The sequence below is a fragment of the Gigantopelta aegis genome, chromosome 4, assembly GCF_016097555.1.
Source record: "Gigantopelta aegis isolate Gae_Host chromosome 4, Gae_host_genome, whole genome shotgun sequence".
Taxonomy (NCBI): domain Eukaryota; kingdom Metazoa; phylum Mollusca; class Gastropoda; order Neomphalida; family Peltospiridae; genus Gigantopelta; species Gigantopelta aegis.
The window spans coordinates 93,320,561-93,345,086 of NC_054702.1; the positions used below are offsets into that span (position 1 = coordinate 93,320,561).

The 24,526-nt window shown below is 37.3% G+C and overlaps 1 protein-coding gene across 2 annotated transcripts in view; it reads left to right on the forward strand.

Annotated features, from left to right (window-relative positions):
• LOC121371446 (EGF-like domain containing protein 2) overlaps positions 1-24,526 on the forward strand; it is a 137,133-nt gene that overhangs the window by 21,834 nt on the left and 90,773 nt on the right. Inside the window, exons 6-11 of one of the 2 annotated variants that reach the window (XM_041497338.1) lie at positions 1,501-1,646; positions 6,983-7,104; positions 9,637-9,712; positions 10,487-10,661; positions 11,977-12,076; positions 13,087-15,648. In XM_041497338.1, coding sequence (XP_041353272.1) covers positions 1,501-1,646; positions 6,983-7,104; positions 9,637-9,712; positions 10,487-10,661; positions 11,977-12,076; positions 13,087-13,262 — 795 coding nt within the window. In that variant the 3' untranslated portion in view covers positions 13,263-15,648. Of the gene's footprint in view, positions 1-1,500; positions 1,647-6,982; positions 7,105-9,636; positions 9,713-10,486; positions 10,662-11,976; positions 12,077-13,086; positions 15,649-24,526 lie in introns of those variants that run through there. The other variant, XM_041497336.1, reaches the window with a different exon arrangement.

Genomic DNA, 24,526 nt, shown 5'->3' on the forward strand with positions numbered 1-24,526 from the left:
TTTAATATACCAGTCGTGGTGCACTGGCTGGAACGAGAAATAGCCCAATGGGCCCACCGACGGGGATCGATCCCACACCGACCGCTCATCGAGCGAGCGCTTTACCACTGGCCCCCATATCTGGATCCGTGCTTACAAAACCTCTAGAGTTTAGATTCAATCTCTAATGACGTCAAACTCATACACTTTGTATGGCGTTGTCTTGACATTAGTCTTAGAATCTGTTTGAGTTTTGAGTCTAGATTCTAAAAGTTTTATAAGAACGGGGCCTGGGTTATAAAATTTTTAGAGACCCAACTTTTGGGCCTTAGAGTCAAGACTAATCTCTAATGACATCACACACATACAATTTGTATGGCGTTGTCATGACGTTTGTCTCAGGCTCTATTACAGTCTCGAGTCTAGACTCTAAAAGTTTTATAAGCACCAGGCCTGGTCTGGTGTTAGAGACTGATACTTTAACGTCATGAGAATATCATAAAAATTGAATGCGTGTGATGTCATTTGAGGGCAGTCTTGAGTCTTAAGGCCCAGAAGCTGGGTCTGGATCTGAATCTGGGTCTGGCGTGTGTGGCAAAAACACAATGGCAGGTGTATTTTGACGGCTGGGTCTTTAACTGTAACGTGTTATCAATGTGTTCATATCTTTAAATGAATTAATTCTATAAACACCAACAATAATTATGAAAATTCTACATTGATTAATATATAGCTTTCCTATTGTTTATTAACAAAAATGAAGGAGTACGTTTCGGAGATTGTGCAGTTGCCAGTCTGGCAGTGTGAACTTATAGCGCATGTTCTATGTCGTCTGTCGCTATATCTGTAGTTCGCGCCAGCACAAACGCATTGTGTGTTCTCACATTTGATTCAGCGCGTTTTATTTTCGACTGGTACCATACTCGCCAGATGCAGGCCCAAGCCCCCATCCGGTATGTTTTGGGCCTAAACTTTCATAAGCACGGGCCTGGTGTGTTCTTGTCTGTCCTAACATAGCGGCAAAAGAAAATGCAAATGAGTCAATTATATATATTATAACACTTAACCTATATTTTAGTCACTGATAAGAAATAATAACTATTTATCCAGTCATCATATTTTGCCAATGTCTACAGTGTTTGTAGGATAAAGTTATATACTGGCTAGATTTGATGACGTTGCAGGTCCTTAGGAACGACATTTGAATTAGTGAATGACTCGCTATAGTGTATGTGTTTGTGGAGGGGTGAATTTTGGAATTTAAATAATGTAATAGTTGGTCAAAAGGCAAATGCTTTGGGCATCGTGTGGGTGCCTACCATCTCCCTCCCTGTTCTTACGTGTCTGCGTCGACCCTATTATGTAGACAGATGATACGATGTCGGAAAAGAATATTAATAATCAAATGTAATAATACAAATAATGGAGAGACAATAAAAGGGGACTATGTTCAGTTTGAGTGCAATAACGTGCAAGACAAGTGATATTCTGTTTATAACCTAGTATTCATTTCTTTAACAGAATATAACGACATGGGAACGGAAATTTATTGTTGTAGAAGATGCAGCCGTTGTGACAACTGCAGATTTCATTATTAAAGTTACCTGCACACACAACAAAGTAACACAAGTGACTCACTCTATAGTTTCAATAACTGAGAATGATGAGTAAGTTTGTTTAGTATTTTTTATACCCAAAATCAACAGTAAATACCATTTAAGAATAATTAAATAAACATTGCAACATAACGTCATCCTATTGGTCCAGACGTATCAACGGGAGTTTGTTAATTTCTCGAATAAGATAAAACTTACGTCATCGGGGAACGTCATATCCGATGACGTCATTTGATATGGGCAAGTTGTTTTATTGAGCGTTATTGTTTATGGACCAAAAATAATTCAAAATAAAGTATGAACTTTTTGTGTTATTTATAGCAAGTACGATTCATATTTAATTATAAGTATTATTAATTTTGTTAGTTCTTTTACGTTCATCTGGGTATGAAAAACAAAATTATCCGCAAACTTATGTGAGAACGGCTTTGCTGATTCACAGCGTTTGTGGATGATTCTTGTTTGTTCATACCCCGATGAACATAAAAGAAATAACAGACAATCGTTAATTGAATTATTAAATTACCGTCACATTCGTTACAATTTAACGTCACCCCATTTACTCAGTCGTAGCAAAGTGAGTATTAATTTCTCACAGAATGTAAAAATAACATTGTGAGGGAAGGTGACACCTGATGACGTCACTTTATATTGATAGCCTTATTGTTAAAGAACCAAAAATAATTCAAACTAAAATATTAACTTTCAGTGCTCTTATTAGTAAATATTATGTTTCAAATTTAATTATAAGTATTGTCTGGTATTTCTTTTACGTTCAGCTAAGTATGAACAAACAAAATCATCCGCAAACTTCGCCGATTCACACAGTTTGCGGATGATGTTCTTCTCTTTTAGTGCGCCTGTTTAGATTACTATTATCCTGTTCAATTATTTAGACTCAAAGTTTTTTGCAAATGTTACGTTTATTTCCTATTCGATATTTGTTTTCTTTGCATTTACATGAAAACAAACCCAAACCCCGACAGGTGTTATATACAAATCATCATATAAAATGCACGAAGTTGACTTAATTCCACTTTATAAAAATCTCTGTGTCTTTTGAATGCACGTTATTTCTCCTATAAATAACTAAGGTCATTTGCATATCAAAACATTGGGATCTGAGGGTACGTGAAGGCCATTATAGCTTGTTTCACTAAATCAAGGTTATTATTGTTTTGCAGTGTGTAACAGCATTGTCTAATCTTTCCGTTAAACATAGATGTAAACAAACAGAACATGTAACCCTTTCTTGTAGGTGCATTATATTTAATAAATTTAGCTAATGTATTATGTATTTTTATTTTATTATATCAATTATATATTAGCATACCATACCTAACCTAACACAACTGAGGTGTAGCACAGTAATAAACACAAATCACCTCACACACCGCAGGAATGTGCTTTCCAAATTCATAAATAAATTTAATGCAGGGCCGGACCCAGAAGACCGGGGGGGGGGGATAAAATGTCAAAGGCCACCAACATCAAATAATAATAAAAAATGTTATTTAATTTGCCTCTAAATTGAGAACTCATACGTATATATATATACATATATATATATATATATATATATATATATATATATATATATATATATATATATATATATATATATATATATATATATATATATATAGTATTTAGGGTGGTGCTAGGGGCTGGGGTTTAGGGGTGGGGTGTTACATTTGTAATGCGAAAAACCAAAGGGCTATTATTCGGACTCGTATGGGTTCAACCACTTTTTCATCCCGCAGACACAGCCCTGAATGTTCAAAATACGATAGCATTGCTTGGTCAATAACATCATTATTTCGATCTATGACTGCACGTGCTATTGTAGCAATGTGTAAACCACGTAAAATACAAGTTAGGTAGGGTATATAAATTCATTGAAAATGTATTAGTCGACATTCTTGTTATTGTTATTTGAGGAAAAATATGGGTAAATCGAAAAACACTTCAGTTGATGTAAAATCGTGTATTAAGAACGTTTTCGATTATTTTGAAGATGAATATCAGCGCGGTAGACCTAGGTATGCTTCTTATCGAATTGTCGATCGAGTTGCCGCTGCACTTAAAGTTTCGGTTTCAACAGTAATAAGAACTGTGAAAAATCTAAGCTCTACGAATCCAAGCACAGAAATCACTGTTAAAAAACGCGACCGAAAACTCATCGATTTATTTGATAAAGATGTTATTAGACGACGAGTATACAAATTTTATAGAGAGGGCGAATTACCTACATTACATAAGATTAACGTGGCTTTAAGGGAGGAATGTGGAATCAACATATCCATATCAACTTTACGAAGAACACTCCATGACCTCGATTTTAAATACCAACATATGTCTACAACCGGAAAAGTGATTTTTGAGGACGCCAATATATCAGACAGGAGACTGTCCTATCTCCATGAAATATCCAGTTTACGAGAACAGGGGTATTTAATAGTGTATCAAGATGAGACCTGAGTGAATGTCAACCACACAACATCCCACCACTGGACAGATATCCACCCGGGCACAAGTACCGCCAATCACCTGCCGAAATCAGACGCTGCTGATCGAGTTCCTAAACTCTGCTCGGTGACTGGGAAGGGAAAAAGACTTATTATTTGTCATGCTGGCTGTGATAAATATGGATTGATAGATGGCTGTGAATTGATCTTTGAGGCTAAAAAAACAGACGGAGACTATCATGGTGAGATGAATCATGACAATTTCATCAAATGGTTTGAAGAACAACTTATGCCTTCTCTACCAGAACCTTCTGTTATCGTCATGGATAACGCAAGCTACCACAACAAATTAACTGAGATTACACGATGTCCTGCACTAAACGCTAAAAAGGAAGAAATTCAGTCGTGGCTACGAAACAAAAATATACCTTTTGAGAGTAACATGACAAAGCCAGTTCTTTATGAACTTGTGAAAAGTAACAAATGTGCAAAGCAATTTGTTACTGATGATATTGCTGAACGCCATGGGCACTTGTGTCTAAGACTGCCGCCAAGACATTCTGAACTCAATCCGATAGAACTGATCTGGAGTCAAGTCAAAGGGCACATAGCTCGTCATAATGATGGTAAAATGACCACGGTGCGGAGAGAACTTGCACATGCATTGAACTCTGTAACACCTACACACTTCTCTGACGCAGTTAAACATGTAATAAAGATCGAAGAAGATTTAAGAAAACAAAATAGTTTTATAAGAAATAAAATACCCCCTGTGATAGTTCCCCTTAACGAAGATAGTGATGAAGAAATGAGTTCGTCGACTGATTAAGTTATTTCTCCATACCCATCAGGAGTATTACTTTAATGTATGCATGAACTCTTTAACACCAAAAACAATTTATTTCCATATCATTCACTATCAAACAACCTAACAACCTATAAACTAATCGATTAGAAATGCATATAGACTACACATACATACGAGAGAAATGTTTATTTAACGACACACTCAACGCATTTGATATACGTTTATGTGGCGTCAGACAAAACGGTTAAGGAGCATTATGACAGTGAGAAAGAAACTCTCTACCGCCACATGGGCCACTGTTTCCGATAAGCAATTTTGATAAGCAATAAGGGACGTTTTATATGCACCATCCCATAGACAGGATAGCACATACCACAGCCTTTATACATCAGTTGTGGTGCACAGGCTGGAACTAGACACAACCCAATGGGTCCACCATGTGGGATCGATCAGTCGACCTACCATGAGCGAACGCTTTACCTCTGAGCTACGTCCCGCTCCATATACAAAAGAAGCCTTAAGTGGGGTTCGGGTTGTGCAGAGGGTCACACCTCCACCAATCGCATGCATACCATATTCTTCTCTCTCTCTCTCCCTATAACCATATAACCATAGATTAAAATATGTTGAGTGCGTCGTTACATAAATGACGTCTCTCTCTCTCTCTCTCTCTCTCTCTCTCTCTCTCTCTCTCTCTCTCTCTCTCTCTCTCTCTCTCTCTCTCTCTCCCTTCAGCGCGCGCGCTTGTGTATTCCACAATATAATTATAATATTTGATACATATTTTTTTTTGAAACTGAGGTTTTGTCACTTGAACTCCCCACCTGAATCCGCGCCTGCTTCATGTTTACAGATATTTTCTTAAATATAGGTCATACTACGATCTGTGCGGATAGGACGATAGAACCGAACATTAGTTTGAAACGCACTATAGAATGATGCTTTTGATATGCAAATGACCGTAGTTATTTATAGGAGAAATAACGTGCATTCAAAAGACACAGAGATTTTTAAAAAGTGGAATTAAGTCAACTTCGTGCATTTTATATGATGATTTGTATATAACACCTGTCGGGGTTAGGGTTTGTTTTCATGTAAATGCAAAGAAAACAAATATCGAATAGGAAATAAACGTAACATTTGCAAAAAACTTTGGGTCTAAATAATTGAACAGGATAATAGTCTGTATGTAACGCGAAATGTGATTGGCTAATCAACTGCATTCGAGACACTAACACCAGGACTAACATATTGGAAATTGATTCTCCAACAGATTATATACATATTGATACGCTATTGGTCGCTGTTTACTTGAACGTAATTACTTTTAAAATATCACCTTACAAAACGTTTCTGAAGCAAAATGCATATTCCTCTAAATTTTATGAAAGGTAAAACTTAATTTGCGACAGTAAAACCAGCATTAACGTCCACAAATGGTCACATACAACATAGTTATCCCAAAATTTATATATTATATTATATATATATCTGGCAAGATAATAAAGTTCATGCATATATATATTTGGCAAGATAATACGAGAAGATAAATTTAAATTTCTATATTTTCAGGACGAAACTACTTTCACATTATTTATGATCAGAAAATAAATGTTGATATGTGACAATTCGATGTAAACAAACAACGCATTGTTAAAATATAACAACATTAAAATAATACCTTTAATAATATTATATTTAACTAACTAACTAAATTGTTAAAATAACTATTTTGTTAGGCGGTATAGATATTTTAGGTGACAAAAAACCCCACCCCGGTTTATGTCATTAATTTTTCCATGATATGTAGGATTGGAGGATAAATAAAATAACTGGTTACGTCTTAGGACATCGACTTTATTCTGCTCACGTCGAATGGCGAACGCCGTACAGCAGATCCTCGCGACATTTGTCATTCTAACCTTCGCAGGATAAAGCCGATATCTTAAGACAGTAACCAGGTATTCCCTATATATACTATATATTTTTAAAGAATAAATTGTACTCTTTTTTTTCTGTGAGTGTTTTTTTTTTTCAATCAGTTTGAGATTTAATTTTTAAGTACTGTAGAAAATTATTTCATCGTGTTAAATCACACATTTTGTTTTCAGTACCGCTTTTGGAGAAGTAACGGGAGCGGATGAGTTAGGACTTGTGACATTGTCGGCTAATCCTGACACCTCACCTCAAAACATCGGAGCAGTAATCACCTTCACCATAACCGGAAGTGATGGTATGTTCATGATAATTATTTGGCAAGAAAAAGTCTGCTATTGTACAGTCAAACATAACATACCGGTAACATATTTGTCCACGTTAAGCATACAGTAGATATATCTATGTAATATAAGGGCTATTCTTGTATTTCTCTCACTACCTGCCAATTACTTTATACTTTTATACACAGGCCCGTGCAAAGGGATTTTCATGACCTAGATACACATCACACGTGTGAGGCGTGTTACGCGGGAGATCACGTAGATTGATATTAAACTTCCTGTTATTATACAACACAGTATACTAGTGGTATAAATATTGCGTACTATAAACGATGCAATAAATAACATGACAAAACAACTGGTATGTTGTTCTGTATTTATTACATACCGCCTTTGTATATTATGTTCAATTAAGTAACACAACTTATTTCGTTCGGAAATTTTAGTTGAAGTATGTGTAATCGAATGAACACTGAATGTCCTGTGTGGGTCATGACGTCATTTGAGTGAACACGTGCGGTAGTTCGCATGCTAGATTTTGTTTTACTTATATGTTCAATATATATATTTGTTATTGCAAGGTCAGAATGGTCTGTATTACTATAGTAAGGTTAGTGTTATGTAATAAATAATCGGTTAACTTGATCAAGTAGGTCAAGCAAGGAATCATCGACGGATTAGATTAATTAAAACATCACTAATGTATATATACTTTTAAAAATACGTAGGGGATAATTATAGAATGAAATGAGATATAAAACTCAAAATACGTGCACAATGTACGTTAATGCTTACACTCAAAGAACATGAAAAAACCCCGCACCGACTGTTTTGATCGCAAAGCACGTGACCTGACTTTACACGTGCGCAGTGTGTGATTTGAAATTGAACACTTAGTTTGAGTATACGTTGTGTGTACACTGTGGCAATATATTCTTTCTTGTTTGTTACTGGAACACTAAATCATACCCTTGCTGTCACATTCTTTACAACATTGTGTAACTTTTCAACAATGCGACGTCTCCAACGTCAGGAACGTATCAGGGCTGTAGGCATGCTCCAAGTTGACACCACCCAGCAAATTGTGGCCCGTAGACTTAATGTGTCACTATCAGTCATTAGCCGATTGTAGACCCGATATCGACAAACTAGAAGTGTGGATAATGGTTCCCGTTCAGGACGCCAAGGGCCACAACTCCGGTTCAGGACCGCTTCATTAGGACTTACACGTTAAGGAATCGAGGTCAGTCAGCCAATCAAATCGCAAGAGAACACCGTGTTACAACTGGCGTTACAGTGTCTACAGTGACTATTCGCAACAGACTGCATAGAAGTAGCATCCATGCATGTCGACCCTACATCTGACTGCGAGACACATTGCTGCCAGACGTCAATGGTATACACGTCGTAAACATTGGGCTAACAGGCATTGGGCTCGGTAATGTTTTCAGACAAGTCCAGATTCACACTAGACTTCCATGATCGACGACAGCGTCTGGTGACGTTCCAATGAACGCTACGCCAACGTCAACGTTCGTCCTCATTATCGATTTGGAGGAGGGTCCGTTATGGTGTGGATTGGCATCACCATGACTGCCACAACATAGCTGCATATTGTTCATGGGACGGTCACTGGGCAGTACTACCGTGACAACATCCTAGCATCGTTGTGCCCTTCGCACATCAGGCTGGACCCTATTTTGTTTTTCAGGACGAGGACGCCCGTGCTCACCGGAGTCTACTGGTCACTGCATATCTGCTTGATTGAAACATATTTTATTGCTTTTTAAAGAACAAATGGATTAGGCACAAGTTACACAACTTACTAGGCCTTCTCCAAAATACATACATATTACGACAATGATATATTTTTTGTAATTAAAATATGAACAGAAATAAATATTATTGAAAAAAAAAAAAAAAAAAAAGAATAAAGGAAACAGAAAAAAAGAGACGCAATAAAGTTTTCTATGTGTTCTATAATTAGACAGCATATCTGCAGCAACAGAACATCACCACACTACCGTGGCCAGTCCTAAGCTCAGACCTTTCACCCATTGAGCACATATGGGACATCATCGGACGATCTCCGAGAACGTCAACGTCAGCCAACCAACTTGGCTGAATTAGGCGCCGCTCTCCAAGAGGAATGGGACAGGATCCCCCAAAATGTTATCAGGAGCATGCCACGTCGGGTTCGTGCATGCTTGGCGAATCGCGGGGGTTTCACCCGTTACTAGTGCACATATCGAAAACTTCAAATCGATAAGCACCAGCCCTGTTGCCTACCCATGACTCCTCCGGACCTACATCACTATCTTGGCTATAATCTTTAATGCCAATCCCTTGTCATATGAGTGCTTGTGTTTTACCATCAATTAATATTGCAATAAAAAGTAATACATATCTGTTATATTGTGCTATATATAATTTGAATATCCCCATCTTATTTTGAACATTACAGTTCAGAAAACCACAAAAGAGGTTTTGGTATAGACTATAATATAAGTACAAGCTAGTTAATCTTCATTTGTTGTTTATTTCAGGATTAGAAAAAATCAGAATTGAGAAAATTGAAGTTTCGGCCACAGGTCAAACAGCAAAAGTGATTTTTGATGCTGGGTAATTACAAACTAATATATTCTGTCTCATACCTCATAATTGCGATGTTATACAATTTGTAACTGTAATGAGATTGTTTGGCCTGGTGACTTTATACAATTGATCACTGTAATCACAATGTTTGGCATGTTAGTTTTATACAATATGTCAGTTATCACATTGTTTAGCTTGGTGATTTTATACAGTTAGTCACTGTAATGACATTGTTTGGCCTGGCGATTTTATACAATTTGTCACTGTAATCAGATTATTTGGCCTGGTTATTTTATACAATTTGTCACTGTAATGACATTGTTTGGCCTGTGAACACAGATATTGAGAAAGGAAACCCGCTGTCGCCACTTCATGGACAACTCTTTTCGATTAGCAGCAAGGGATATTTTATATGCACCATCCCACAGACAGGATAATACATGCCACGACTTTTGATATACCAGTCGAGGTGCACTGGCTGGAGTGAAAAATAACCCAATTGGCCCACCGACGGGGATCGATCCCAGACCGACCTCGCATCAATAGAACACTTGCGTTATGTAAAGAAAACAGATATTGAACTTAATGGTAACAAAATTCACAGTCTATCCTAGTAATCACGACAAAAGTAGCCCAACTGTTTTGGTGCGAATTCTATGATGCATTTGACAGAAAACATGCATATTAGGTTTCTACATTTTCATACAGTGTTGAAAAATAAACAATTTTACTTTATAAATTTTTTTGTTCAATTTATCAGGCTATACTATATATCAAAATATGTATATGATATAATTTCAGGTGTCCTGCGTCCAATACAGGCGCATACTTTGGTACTCCGGCCACAAGTAGTACCAGCCTCCTTGTAGCCGAAGCCAAACTGTTGGTTGTGAAATTTAAAGACGCCGCAAATTTGGAATGGTCGTTCACTATCAAGACATGTCTGACTGGTGACACCACTTGTGACGCCGCCACGGTTTGTAATATTTGAAGACTATTCAGCATCGTATCACCTTCACCTACACAAACTACAAGTATTTCAAATTTGATGAATTTCAATATATACATGTATATGAAGAGTTCAGGCGCAAAACGCGATATAAACCATTTTCGTTCTAGTTTTTAGTTAAAGCCATTATTGTATGTCAGTAAGGGCTAATCGTAGGCCCGCTGATTTGCTGCAAAACGTGATTGATCCTTATGAAATTGTATTGGTAAATCCCGTTTAAAAGAAAAATCAAAACGCGATATACGCCAATATATATATATATATATGTATGTATGTGTGTGTGTGTGTGTGTGTGTGTGTGTGTGTAAACGTTTGGAGTCTAGACTCGAGATTCTAATAGAGTCTGAGGCACTAATGTCATGAAAACGCCATTCAAATTGTAGGTGTATGACATCATTAGAGATTGAGTCTGGACTCTAAAAGTTTTATATCACGGAAACTGGACCAGACTCAATCTCAAATGACGTCAGACGTATGTAATTCGTATGACGTTGTTATGCCATTAGTGTCTCAGACTATTAAAAGTTTAATAAGCACCAGACCTGGGTCTCGTTCCACGAAGTAACTGTAGCTGAGGTTAATTGTAGTGATTTAAGGTGAGTTTTACAACTGGCACCGTAAACGTTACAGCCGTTCCGCAAAGCAACCTTACGGTAGTCGTAAGTGTCCCTTTAATGATTAAAATATTCTTTACGAATAAGTGCAAGTTAGTTAAATACTACATTGGTTACCGACTTTTTGGACCATCTTGGGTGTATTCATTGGTATCGGACATCCATGAGGTAACTTTTTCAGTATATATATATATATATATATATATACCAACGCACGTTTTTACAGTCGATATATATATGTATGTATGTATGTATTGAAATTCGTTAAATTGGAAATACTTGTGGTCTTGTGCATATATATATCAGATTCATTCGATTCTGCTTCTCTCTCTCTCTCTCTCTCTCTCTCTCTCTCTCTCTCTCTCTCTCTCTCTCTCTCTCTCTCTCTCCTAGAATACATGTATATATGTATATGTCTATATATAATTCATAATGTGTAACATACCAGGAAAGTGGGTTAGTGTTTAATTGTTAGCTAATGAGATAGAAGTCGGTGTAGTGACATCACACCTAACCAATGAGTCGTTACACTCAGTCTGGGTGTGGAGCTGGTACCGAGAGGCGACCCCAGTACCTACCAACCTTAAGTTGGAGGGGTTGATCACTACACCACCGAGGCCGATTGTACTATTAACGGTGTGTGACTGTATTTTATGTTTCTTTTGCAGTGCTCAAAAAGAAGAAAGCGAGCAGCTCAATCACTGGCTGGCAATTCAAATCACGAAGTGATCCGCTACAAGATTGATGTGATCGAGTCCGCCAATAACGGTAAGTGTCCATGATTTTCCTTCATAATCACGTGGAGCGAGGTCTAGCTCTGTCGGGGACGGGACGTAGCCAAGTGGTACAGCGCTCGCTCGATTCGCGGACGGTCTATCATCAATCCCCGTCGGTTGGCCCAAAGGGCTATGTCTCATTCCAGCCAGTGGACCACGACTGGTATATGTGCTATGTGCTATCCTGTCTGTGGGATGGAGCATATAAAAAAATCCTTGCAAGCAATGGGAAAATGTAGCCGGCTTCTTGTCTTTCACTATATGTAAAAATTACCAAATGGTAATAGCCGATGATTAATAAATCAGTGTTTTCTAGTTGTGTCGTTAACCTTTTTTTCATAAGCATATGGGGCGGGGTCTAGCTCAATCCGTAGAGCGTTCGCCCGAGTTGCTGGGATCGAACCCTCTCGGTAGTCGTATTGTTGTTGTTTTGTTCGGTTTCAACCAATGCCCTGCGATTGGTATATTAAGGTTGTGGTATGTGGGGAAGTTAATATGATATATATTCATTGCTTCTAATATATATTTGTTTATCGAGTTCCCTCCTCTATGTGTGTCATAATTACCAAATGTTTGACATCCAATAGCCCATGATTAACTAATTAATGTGCTCTAGTGGTATCAATAAACAAATCAAACTGTACTTTAGGTCTTACACAGCAATTCGCTTTGAATGTGATGCATGTATGTTTGAGTGTATGTATGATTTTATTTATATGTATAGATATGTGTGTGTATTTGCATGTGTGTGTGTGTGTGTGTGTGTGTGTGTGTGTGTGTGTGTGTGTGTGTTCGTATGTGTACGTACGTATGTGTGTGTGTGTGACTGTTTGTACGTATGGTTGTGTGCGCGCCTTGGTCTCGTACATGGAACAACGTCATACCCGTCACACACACACACACACACACACACACACACACACACACACACACACACACACACACACGTGCATACACTCTATAAGCACCTCTACTATATAATATGAGCAATATGTTTTTCAGGCAATGAGCAGAAACAAGCATCGGAATCGGAATGTGTGACCGTGAACAAGATGACGGCGGCAGTGGTTGCCATGGCAGTGGCCTGTTTCATCCTCCTCGTCATCTGTCTGGTGTTCATTGTCCGCGTGTTGTCCTCCAGACGCTACCTGACAGAGAGCAAGCAGAATCTGTCTTAAGCAGCTCGTCGGAACTCCATGCATGACGGCCACCACACAACAGAAATGTTTTACGCACTCATACTCAGAAATCCATAGACTGTTGTAAATCTTTGCTTGATTCCAGAGCCCTGACAGAGTTGCAGCAAAAATTGTTAAATATAAATTTAATAACTAATATTTGTGCTATCTAATAAAGAAGAACAAACTATTTTGATACGAAAACCACAGAAATAGATATGAAGTAGTCGGTATATTCATTTGGTGTTGAAAAACGTACTGCAGGGCTCTGTGTTGTAAATAGTTTTGTATTCACATTGCATGTTAAGATATTCATGTCGTTTTAATGTCGCAGAATGTACAATCGACGTGTAGGAAGCAGACGAATCGGTTTGAACCATTGCTCTTGTTTTTCATTTCATTCTGCGTTTTAAATTATTGGATAATTAGCTATTCAGAAACAGGACGAAAAGGAGGGCGTTTACTGACAGAGTTTTACTGTTTATTGTTCACGAAACTAGCTTACCAAGCGTTAACTTTATATAAAATCGAATCAAGAAATGGAAAACGTTACTCTGCTTTTGAATTCATAGTTCTCCATTACACGTCACATGGTTCTTCTACCCTTCGGTTTGGTTATTACATGAATACGGCATGACCTAAATGTACATAGCGCAAGTTGCTAGAATCTGATATCGATATGTAATGATAGTAAAGTTTCTCCAGAATTTCGCACCTCCTTTTACTCTACTGCTTCGTTGAGCTGATTTTAATAGGTAGTACTAAATCAAATAACATCTGGCTTGGTCAAAATTCTTGATAGAACAGTTAAAACCACAAGTCCTGCTATTGGTGATACATATGACAATGTTTCTTATCAACAACATTAGTTTCTTCTGGGTAATCAGCGGCGGATCCAGAAAATCCATTTAGCGGGTCCCCAGTGACATGAGGTGGAATGCCAAGGGAACTTTAGGGGAGGTTTGAAGGGGGATCGTAAAAAAATGAAAATTAATATATAATAAATTAACTATCGCAAAATTAAGGGGGGGGGGGGCAAGCCCCTGCCCCCCTAAATCCGCCTCTGGTAATAAAGTTTATTTCATCTAGTAGCACTGTGCCACCATGTAGCCTTGTGTTTGAAACATTTATGGGGTACCTGTAAAATTAAGTAGTAGAATTTGGTGCGAAACCAGAAATGTTGTAAAAACATCGGTTATATCGAAAATTAGCCATGGAAGTTTCCACTTTCTTCAATTACCGGTAATACTTTGCGGGAGGGGTCATAGTTTGGTTGATATATTCCATATAGTGTTTTTAACCACATACGTTAACATTTAGTTGGTGTAGTACAAGCGTAAATAGTTTTAGTTTATACATACCAAGTCAGTCATTTAATTAAATTATCTTAATGGAATACTTTTGAATAAATGTTTTAAAAGATAATTTCTGAAAGAATTAAGTGAGAGTTAAAGGGGCGTAACTCCGGTTTTTGTGTGACAGAAAGGACTGGCTTATTCCCCCTATATGCTATTCGTAAGCTCATAATAACTTATTGTTGGTGGGATTTTACTGAAATTTATATTTTTACACATAGTTTTTTTAAGTTTTATAAACTATATTTTAGCGCCTTTTGCACCTTTTGACCGGATTTCAAGATATAACTCCATTAAGTTATGAGTTTAACGTTCCAGTTTAAAATATTTTTAAGGGTCCGTTCAAAATGTTTGGTCAGTAGTAACTTGCAAATATGTTTTTGTTCAATTTCCTGTGTTTATTACTTATTACCGCAGCGAACCCATTGGAAGGGTGCTGGGTTTGTGTTACAATGCATCTATGTGTAATGCATAAGTTTATATCTACTAATTCAGATTAAAAAAGGGAAATTATGAAACTATTAACTAACTACATTATTATGCTAGGAGCACCGTTTAATGTTTAGTTAAATCTTAGTTTAACCTTAATTGCACGCTAAATCTCAACAACATGTAGAACACGTAGTTCCTTTTTTAAAGAAGAAAAAACCAAGTGCCCATTTGTGATCGAATTTAAACGACGGCCATAAAACACTAAGCTATTAAAATTAATCACACATATTAGGGTTCCATATTTTATCTGGATAAACTGGTTTAGCAATAAATTAACGTATTAAGACAATATGTTCGTAGTTCTTAAACATGATGACGATATATTGGGATTAAGCAACAAAGCATCTTATTTAATTCCGCCGACGACTTTTTAGTCGAAACATTGGGAATTTAATACATATATGCAATTTTAATATATATTTATCAGTAATGTCACATACTTTAATGTATTGGACATGTTTTAAAAGAAGTTAAAATATTTTGGGATTTTACATGATTTAATTGTCGAATGCAAATGTTAATAAAGATTTTGCACTTAATTTTGTGTTATTATTGTTTTATTTTACATGTGTGTTTTTAAAACTAATGCTAGGTTCAAACTGTCAACTGACATGGCGAAGTTGACCAACTCGACGGTTGTGTTGCAATTTCCCCAAGTGCCAACTTACGATGGGTGCGATCAGATTAACAACTAACCGGTCGTAGAAGTCGTATACAACGAAAGTCGTGGCAGTTGGTAGTCTCAGCCTAGCATACGAAATACTGATTCTGTACAATCATTTCATTTCTCAAAGTATGATAAAACGTAAAAAATAAAAAATAAAAAATGAAACAAATACCCCCACCCCCCACAATCCCAACATAAACAAATACAAACCCCCAAACCCCCAGCTCAAAAGACACACACAAAAACACCAGTCAGTGCACCACGATTGGTATATCAAATGCCGTGGTATGTGCTATCATGTCTGTGGGATGGTGCATATAAAAGATCCCTTGCTACTAATGAAAAAATGTAGCGGATTTCCTCTCTAAGACTAAAATACCAAATGTTTGACATCCAATGGCCGATGATTAATAAATCAATGAGCTCTAGTGGTGTCGTTAAACAAAATAAACTTTAATACTGAACAACGTCCCTACACATTTCAGACTATAGCTATTGGGTGTTAAGTGTATCTGTGACGGAACATGCTCTTAAATTTGTTTTCGCCTGTGGCGATTTTAATTGTGTTAGAGGGCCGTGTGCAGTTTAATTGCACTTAAGCCCAGATGGGCAACTTGTTACGTAATACTTCGCGCGATCGGGCATTCCAATATGCACTTAGTCCAGCTGTGGAGGCCATGTGGCGAGTAGTTACGTAATGCCTCTGCGAGTGCGGTTTTTACAACCGTGATTTGGCGACGATGGCGTCAGTAAGTCTGACGATCAGAGAGAAATAATACCGCTTGGTCGCGGTGGAAATATCAGATGATAGGGAGAGGTATCGCCTTGTACCCCCAGGCGAATTCTGATTTTATAATAAATAGCTAGTTTTTAGAGATATCGAGGAGAACGAAAAGGAAGCTTCCCGGGAACGTTAGTCCGTTTGGACTTTGGTAAATATCATTTCTGCTCTGTGTATAACCTTGATGTGATTGATGTGACTTTAAATATTTTGATACTGTATTATACCAATATTCTTTAGACAGTGTCTTCGGTCATCTGACGAAGTAAATCGTAGACTTTTTGTTCTAACATTATATGAGTATTTGGTAATATAAAGCTTAGCCAGTCATCCTAGTGGACCTAGGTAAACTGTAGGTTATTGTCTTTATTGTGATAGGTACCAGTATTAATTCTGTGTTACAAGATTACTGAAAGAGTAGTTAAGGGTTAATTAAAAATTAACCCGTTAGGAATAGAGCTGTAATTCCTTTAGTAATTAAGTTCCCCAAGAAGCGTTTCTCAATTATCACACGTGTGGGTGTGGTGTAACGGTGAAGTGATTCGCATATTGTGTAACTAGACACCTAGAGATTAACTAATTAAGTGATCAGTTCTGGGTTGTTATTATTGCTGTTATTAATTAACTACTACGGCTGTACATTTGTCAGCGTAGGATAATACAGATTCCAAAGTGTATTGTGTTTTGTTGTGTTTCTAGTGAGCTAAACGTGCTATAATAATATATACTTTATATAAGATCGTATCTCTGATCATACCTAGACGAGCCATACTAGGGTTTAACCGCCTGTTACAGAGAGATCTAATAGATATACAGTTAGGAGAGATATTTTGATAATCGTGTTTTATTCAGTTACGGGTATTATAGAATCCCCGTGACAGTATCGTATAGTTTTAGTTATATTGGTCCAAAATGAGAAAAGAAACACGGTGCCACCATATAGAACTGTTTTTCACATACAGACTGCGCAGATCACGGAATGTAATATGCCAGTCGTGGAACACTTTATCGAACGGGGGCGGGGAAGCAGGGGAATATATCCGTAGCAAAATGATCGCGTGAAGTGCGACGGGTTGCTGGATCGTCGAACGACATCGATGGACTCGATTATTGACCGTCACAACTAGGGCCCCACGATTAGTATATAAAGATACACACAATCCGTGGTAAACTGCGCAAATATAAAATAGTTTGGACTTAATCCTAAGGGGCATTCAAAATTCAGTAACACCACAAATGCTCCCGCTCCCTTTTCCCAACCCACACCAACTCCTTTCCTGTCCTGGACGGAGAAGCCGATGTCACACACAATTTGCATTCCCCTGGATTTGCACTCCCCAGTCAAGATTATACTTAGAATGAGCACTCCTCAGTGCATATTATACATGTAATATACACTCCCCCAGTCTATATTGTATGTATAATATGCACTCCCATTGAATAATATGCACTCCCCCAGTCTATATTACACGTAGGCTATAATAATTTGTTAAGCACTCACATAAAATGATATTTTGTAAGTTTTGCTTTATGTTTGTATGGCCAATGCACTTTGTAAAAGTTGGACCAAAGGGGGCCAAAACTTTCCTGGATCCGTCCTTGCAAATTTGCAGAATGACAATAATAACTCATCATGTGTAGTGATCGGATGGATTCCAGAATATCTTCACCCATCCCTTGTTTCTCGTACTTCGATTAATATGACAGAAATGTGGAGATAATATTGCAAAGCTTTGTCTTAAACAGGTGCATATTTTAGAACCAAAGGATCATTACCTCAGACCCAGCCTACCCCAGTTAACTGCCACCATATGTCCATCATCATTTCTGCATTTTGTTTTCATATCAGGGATCCGTTATTGTCAACCATTGTTTGTCTAAAAACATTTATATTGTTTTAAATAAGGAAGTTGTAGACGATCTAAAAGACAAAGGAAAAAAAGTGAAGTTTAGACGATTTTCCTTTGAAAATAGAAAATAATTATTCTTAAGAAAGCAGAAGACTGGTAAATCAAAGGTCATGGTATGTGCTATCATGCCTTTGGGATGGTGCATATAAAAATAATACCTTGCTATTAATGGAAAAATGTAGGAGGTTTGCTAAATCTAAGACAGTATATCAAAATTACCAAATGTTTGACATCTTATAATCGATCATTAATGCATCAGTGTACTCTAGTGGTGTCGATAAAAAAACAACCAAAAATATTGCACATGCCTAGGAACAGTGAGTTGATGTTACACAATTTATTAAGTTCAGTGCGTGATAATAAATAGATAATTATTATACACATAACCTGGAGCTCATATTAATTATTACACATCTATTAGTATTAAATCTGTACTCCATTTTCATTACTATACATGTCATCTGCACTACCCATTCATTATTATACACATAATCTAAACTCCACATTCATTAATGTAACTAATCATAATCTAAACTCATATTAATTATTATACATATAATCTACACTCCCCATGCATTGCTATACATATAATCTACACTCCCCATTCATTACTATACATATAATCTACACCCCTCATTCATTATTATACACCGGCCCCTGTGGCGTCGTGGCAGGCCATCGGTCTACAGGCTGGTAGGTACTGGGTTCGGATCCCAGTCGAGGCATGGGATTTTTAATCCAGATACCGACTCCAAACCCTGAGTGAGTGCTCCGCAAGGCTCAATGGGTAGGTGTAAACCCCTTGCACCGACCAGTGATCCATAACTGGTTCAACAAAGGCCATGGTTTGTGCTATCCTGCCTGTGGGAAGCGCAAATAAAAGATCCCTCGCTGCCAATCGGAAGAGTAGCCCATGTAGTGGCGACAGCGGGTTTCCTCTCAAAATCTGTGTGGTCCTTAACCATATGTCTGACGCCATATAACCGTAAATAAAATGTGTTGAGTGCTTCGTTAAATAAAACACTTCTTTCTTTTTTCGTAATTTGAGAATCAGACTGCAGCAGACCTCTTTGCAACTGTGTCAATATCTCCACTGTGATTGGCGCTCTAGCATCAATTCGTTTGACAGATTTGCACAATCCTTGCAATACGTTTTGTACAATAAAATGACCTGAAGAATCGGGCGTTCCATACATTTTGTGTTCTCGGCTAATTGCAGAAATGCGCAACCGTTGAGCTTTATGATTTAAAGAGATGTATGCAATATACTGAACTATATGACTTATTGTGGTGGGCCAGGCATTATCTAAATCATGATCAACTCGAAAACACCCTTAAAGCTGAGCTGAATGCTCGTTTTATGTTATCCGAACAGGCTAGCAAGCGAGATGCCTCTTCCCACAAATGGTCCATACTTCCTGTGGTACCGGGGTTGGTGCCTTGTCCGCCTCTGGTGCCAGTAAGTGAAACTTCTGGAAATGAAACCGAGATAAAGAATAGGCAATACTATTTCTACACCCTTTGATATACTGTCCCCTTATCGTCAAATTTAACCGTAAACATTCGAATACCAAGTGTCGCACGAGCCTCATGGCATTAGGAGACTTTGATGTGTTGGGTGTTTAAAATTGACACCATTGCTTCAGTATCAGAGTTGAACAGGATTCTATTGTTTCTGATGTTTTCCTTCCACAATCAAATTACATCCACAATTGGGAAGAATTCTAATAGCGTTATGTTCTTGTTAAATCAATGGTTTCTCCAAGAGACAGGCCATCTGTCATAAGCCCATTTCCTGCTACAATATATGCCAAAGTCATAACCCCCTTGAACTGTCCGTGAATACTTTAAAATGATTATTATCCAAACACCACTGATCCAGAAAAAGCGAAACCACCTTATGTCGCCGAAGGAAAATTAACGATATTGCTAAATCACTCCTTATTTCGGAACTTAATCTGATTTTGTGGTGAGGCTTACGTATGTTGCATGTTGCATGTTGCATGTACCAGCTTGCAACTGAATGCCTTTGCTATTGGAATAGCTCTGTTAGTGAAGCTTAACGACCCAATTAAAGACTGCACTTCTCTAAGAGTTACCTTTTTTCTCATGCGCCATGAATATAGCATTGTATCAATATCTTTAATTTTGTCCAATGGTACTCTGACTTGCTCTTATTCTTTGTCTATTTCTAAACCTAAACAAACTAGTTTGTTGCAAGCTAGCTGCCCATTGAGCTATTTCTCGTTCCAGCCAGTGCACCACGATTGGTATGTCAAAGGCCGTGGTATGTCTGTTGGATGGTGCATATAAAAGATCCCATGCTACTAATGGAAACATGTTGCGATATATGTAAAATTTACCAAATGTTTGACATCCAATAGGCGTTGATTAATTAATCAATGTGCTCTAGTGGTGTTGTTAAATAAAACAAACTTTTTTTAATTTAAAACTTCACACCCATCACCGGGGACAAACGTATAACGTAACGTTAATGACATTCACAAAGAAAAGATAAACCATAAATTATCTCTGTAATACTGTAGTAAACTTCATCCATTTCCCAGGGACAAACGGGAACACAACATTAATAATATTAACAAATTAGATAAACAATCTATTGTCCCAAATATATATGAAGTTACAGTTTTTCTAAAAAAGGAGAAGATATTTAAAATATGAAAAAAAGAACAGAAAATGATTTATTTAACGACGCGCTCAACACATTTTAGTAACGGTTATATGGCGTTGGACATATGGTTAAGGACCACCCATATATTGAAAAAGGAGACCCGCTGTCGCCACTTCATGGGCTACTCTTTTTTATTAGTAGCAAGTGATCTTGTATATGCACCATTCCACAGACAGGACCTTTGTTACCAATGTAACTATAAATGCAACCGAATGTACTTGCTATACTGTTGATAAAAATATTGATATTAAGAAAACTCGCTGAAGCAAATATCAAGTATTAAAATGTGTGGCGGTAAGTGTCTTTTTTTACTCGATTATTATAATAATACTTGTTTAACTTTTTATATTGCAATTCCTTTTCTTTCATTTTTGAAAGCATAATGCCATTAAGTATTTATGCTTATCAATGCGTTATGTCGATAAGTAACCAAAATTGGATGCACATAAAAAGTAAGAAGCTTTTGGAAATGAAGATTTTTTTTTAATACGTCAGATGTAGATAAGTGTATCAACTATATATCATTAGAACTATCTTGTTTGTCATCTAGCCTTTATAGCGCACAGTCTTCAATAGAGTAAAGCTGTTTATAGCGAACGAGATAATGCTAATACTACGGATGACTTGCACACGCATTTTCACGGCGCAGTAGTCGGTGTGGTTTTATACGTAGCATGACGTCATTTTGAATATTCATAAAAAATTTAAAAAATGTTTGACGTTTCGTTTTTCAGAACGTTTGTCAGCTTTCATTATAAAGTTGTTGTTGAAAAAATCTTGTTTCATGATTATGAATGCATTCGTCAATTATTCTGGGGTGTTGTCGTAGTACGCCTACCGACGTAGTGTCGTGGCTGTTATTAATTTACATCAAAGCTGAATGTTATCTGATAAGTATCGCATACGTTTATTACATTGGATATGCTACCTATTATATCTAAAAATATGATCACGTTTGAATATCAAGCTGTATGACACGTTAGACAGCAAACTGTGGGACCCAAGATATTAAACATGTCTGTGTATGTGTATTTCTGACGGTTCGAATATTTGTAGTAGTAGTGTAGGGGCATTTATAATTCCGTGGGACTTTAATGTTAATTTTTGGAACTATCCATGATCGTAATTGTCATAGTATGTAGATTACAAAACAATATGGTTCTATTTTTTTTCTAAAAAGGTCAAGTTAATTTTGTGAAAGGTTTTTTCTTTAGAACATGTCATGTAGTATATCATTGGATAGCTTGTGATAACTATTGTACAGATAAGGCAATATTATATATGAATATGATATGCAGGGCCATAAAACATGTTAATAGGCATTTTAAAGTAAATATTGTTTTAAAAAGTCTTTTTTTCTTTCTAAAAAACTATGCGGATTTAGTTTATATTATAAAATTATGAAAACACATATTGTAGTTTACTGCTTAATGATAATTTCATAGGTGTTTTTTTTTAAATAGCTAAGATAATATTTATATAGTTTATACTAGACCAAAATAATGACAAAAGCGATTCTTTGGAGAAGGCTTATGCCCACCAATTCTCTTTGGGGAAAGTGACGTACATATTTAATTACGTTGCAAACATTCACAGGATTCATATTACACTGGTTAGTACACATGCCCAATCCACATATTGCAGGCATGAACCTTGTAGGGCATATGAGTCACATGTACCTGCAATAATCTTTGAATGGTGTGGTTGGGACGAAGGTGAGATTATTTCGTGGGCTGTATTCCACGATAACCATCAGCCAGGTAGTACCACCCCTGAGAGGAAAGTTGACCATAATTTCTCTTGTATGCCTTTATTTTGTGACGCTGCCTATTCATCACTCAATGTGTGTGGGTGTCTATGATAATGGGGAAAACAAAGTGATGGTCAATATCAATATAAAAATCCAAAAGTTAAATAAAAAATACAGTGTGAAGGACTATGTAAAAATACAAATATCACAGATAGATACTGACTTTTACTCAAAATTTTAATTTTGTGCTGTATTGGCCATTCTCAAAGATAATCTTACACCCCTGCACCACGGTGAAAGAAAAAAAGAAAGAAATGTTTTATTTAACGACGCACTCAACACATTTTATTTACGGTTATATGGCGTCAAACATATTGTTAAGGACCACACAGAGTTTTGAAAGGAAACCCGCTGTGGCCACTACATGGGCTACTCTTTCCGTTTAGCAGCAAGGGATCTTTTATTTATGCTTCCCACAGGCAGGATAGCACAAACCATGGCCTTTATTGAACCAGTTATGGATCACTGGTCGGTGCAAGTGATTTACACCTACCCATTGAGCCTTGCGGAGCACTCACTCAGGGTTTGGAGTCGGTATCTGGATTACAAAGAACCACGGTGAGGTTACAGCACGCGCAGGGGCAATCTAAGCGAAGAAGAATTATTTTTGACAGTGACTCCGAATGACAAAAGCCAGTGACACTGAATGTTTTTAGGTCAATGACTTAGGGAATCCTTGACGCGCCAAATTTGTGTTGATCTTGTTTAAAACAATTTACATACCGTATACATTAGTTAGACAATGTCGGCTATTGGTAATTATTTTCTTGTTTATAAAACTGTTAAGTTCATATTAAATCGTTCCATCTGCCTTAATGTTTGCCTTTTTTTCGGTTTTATTTTACTTTCAAAACTGAGGTTAAAGTATGTGAGAAAGTAAGGAAATGTTTTATTTAACGGCGCACTCAACACAGTGTATTTACGGTTATATGGCGTCAGACATATGGTTACGGACCACACAGATATTTGAAAGAGCAAATCCGATGTCGCCACTTCATAAACTATTCTTTTCGATTGACAGCAAGTGATCTTTTATATGCACCATCCCACAGACAGGATAGCACATACCACGGCCTATGTTACACCAGTTGTGGAGCACTAGCTGGAACGAGAAATAGCCGAATAGGGCTACCGACGGGGGTGGATCCTAAACCGACCGCGCATGAAGCGAGCACTTTACCACTGGGCTACGTCCCGCCCCTATAAATAGAATTCGCTACTCATTTACCGATTAGCACAGACGCGGTTGATAGTTTCCATGCTAAAAAAAACCCACTCGTGACGAATCCTCTCTCTGTCTGTCTCTCCAGAGGTAGATCTATAAGAGGGGAAGGGAGCATGTTATTCTATATTGATTTTTAAATTTTTTTACGATCCCCCTCCAAAGCTCCATAAAACGTCCCTTTGTATCCCGCCTCATATCATTGGGGGGCCCCTAAATGGATTTTCTGGATCAGCCACTGCTCTTTCTCTCTCTCTCTCTCTCTCTCTCTCTCTCTCTCTCTCTCTCTCTCTCTCTCTCCCCCATAAAACGTCCCTTTGTATCCCGCCTCATAT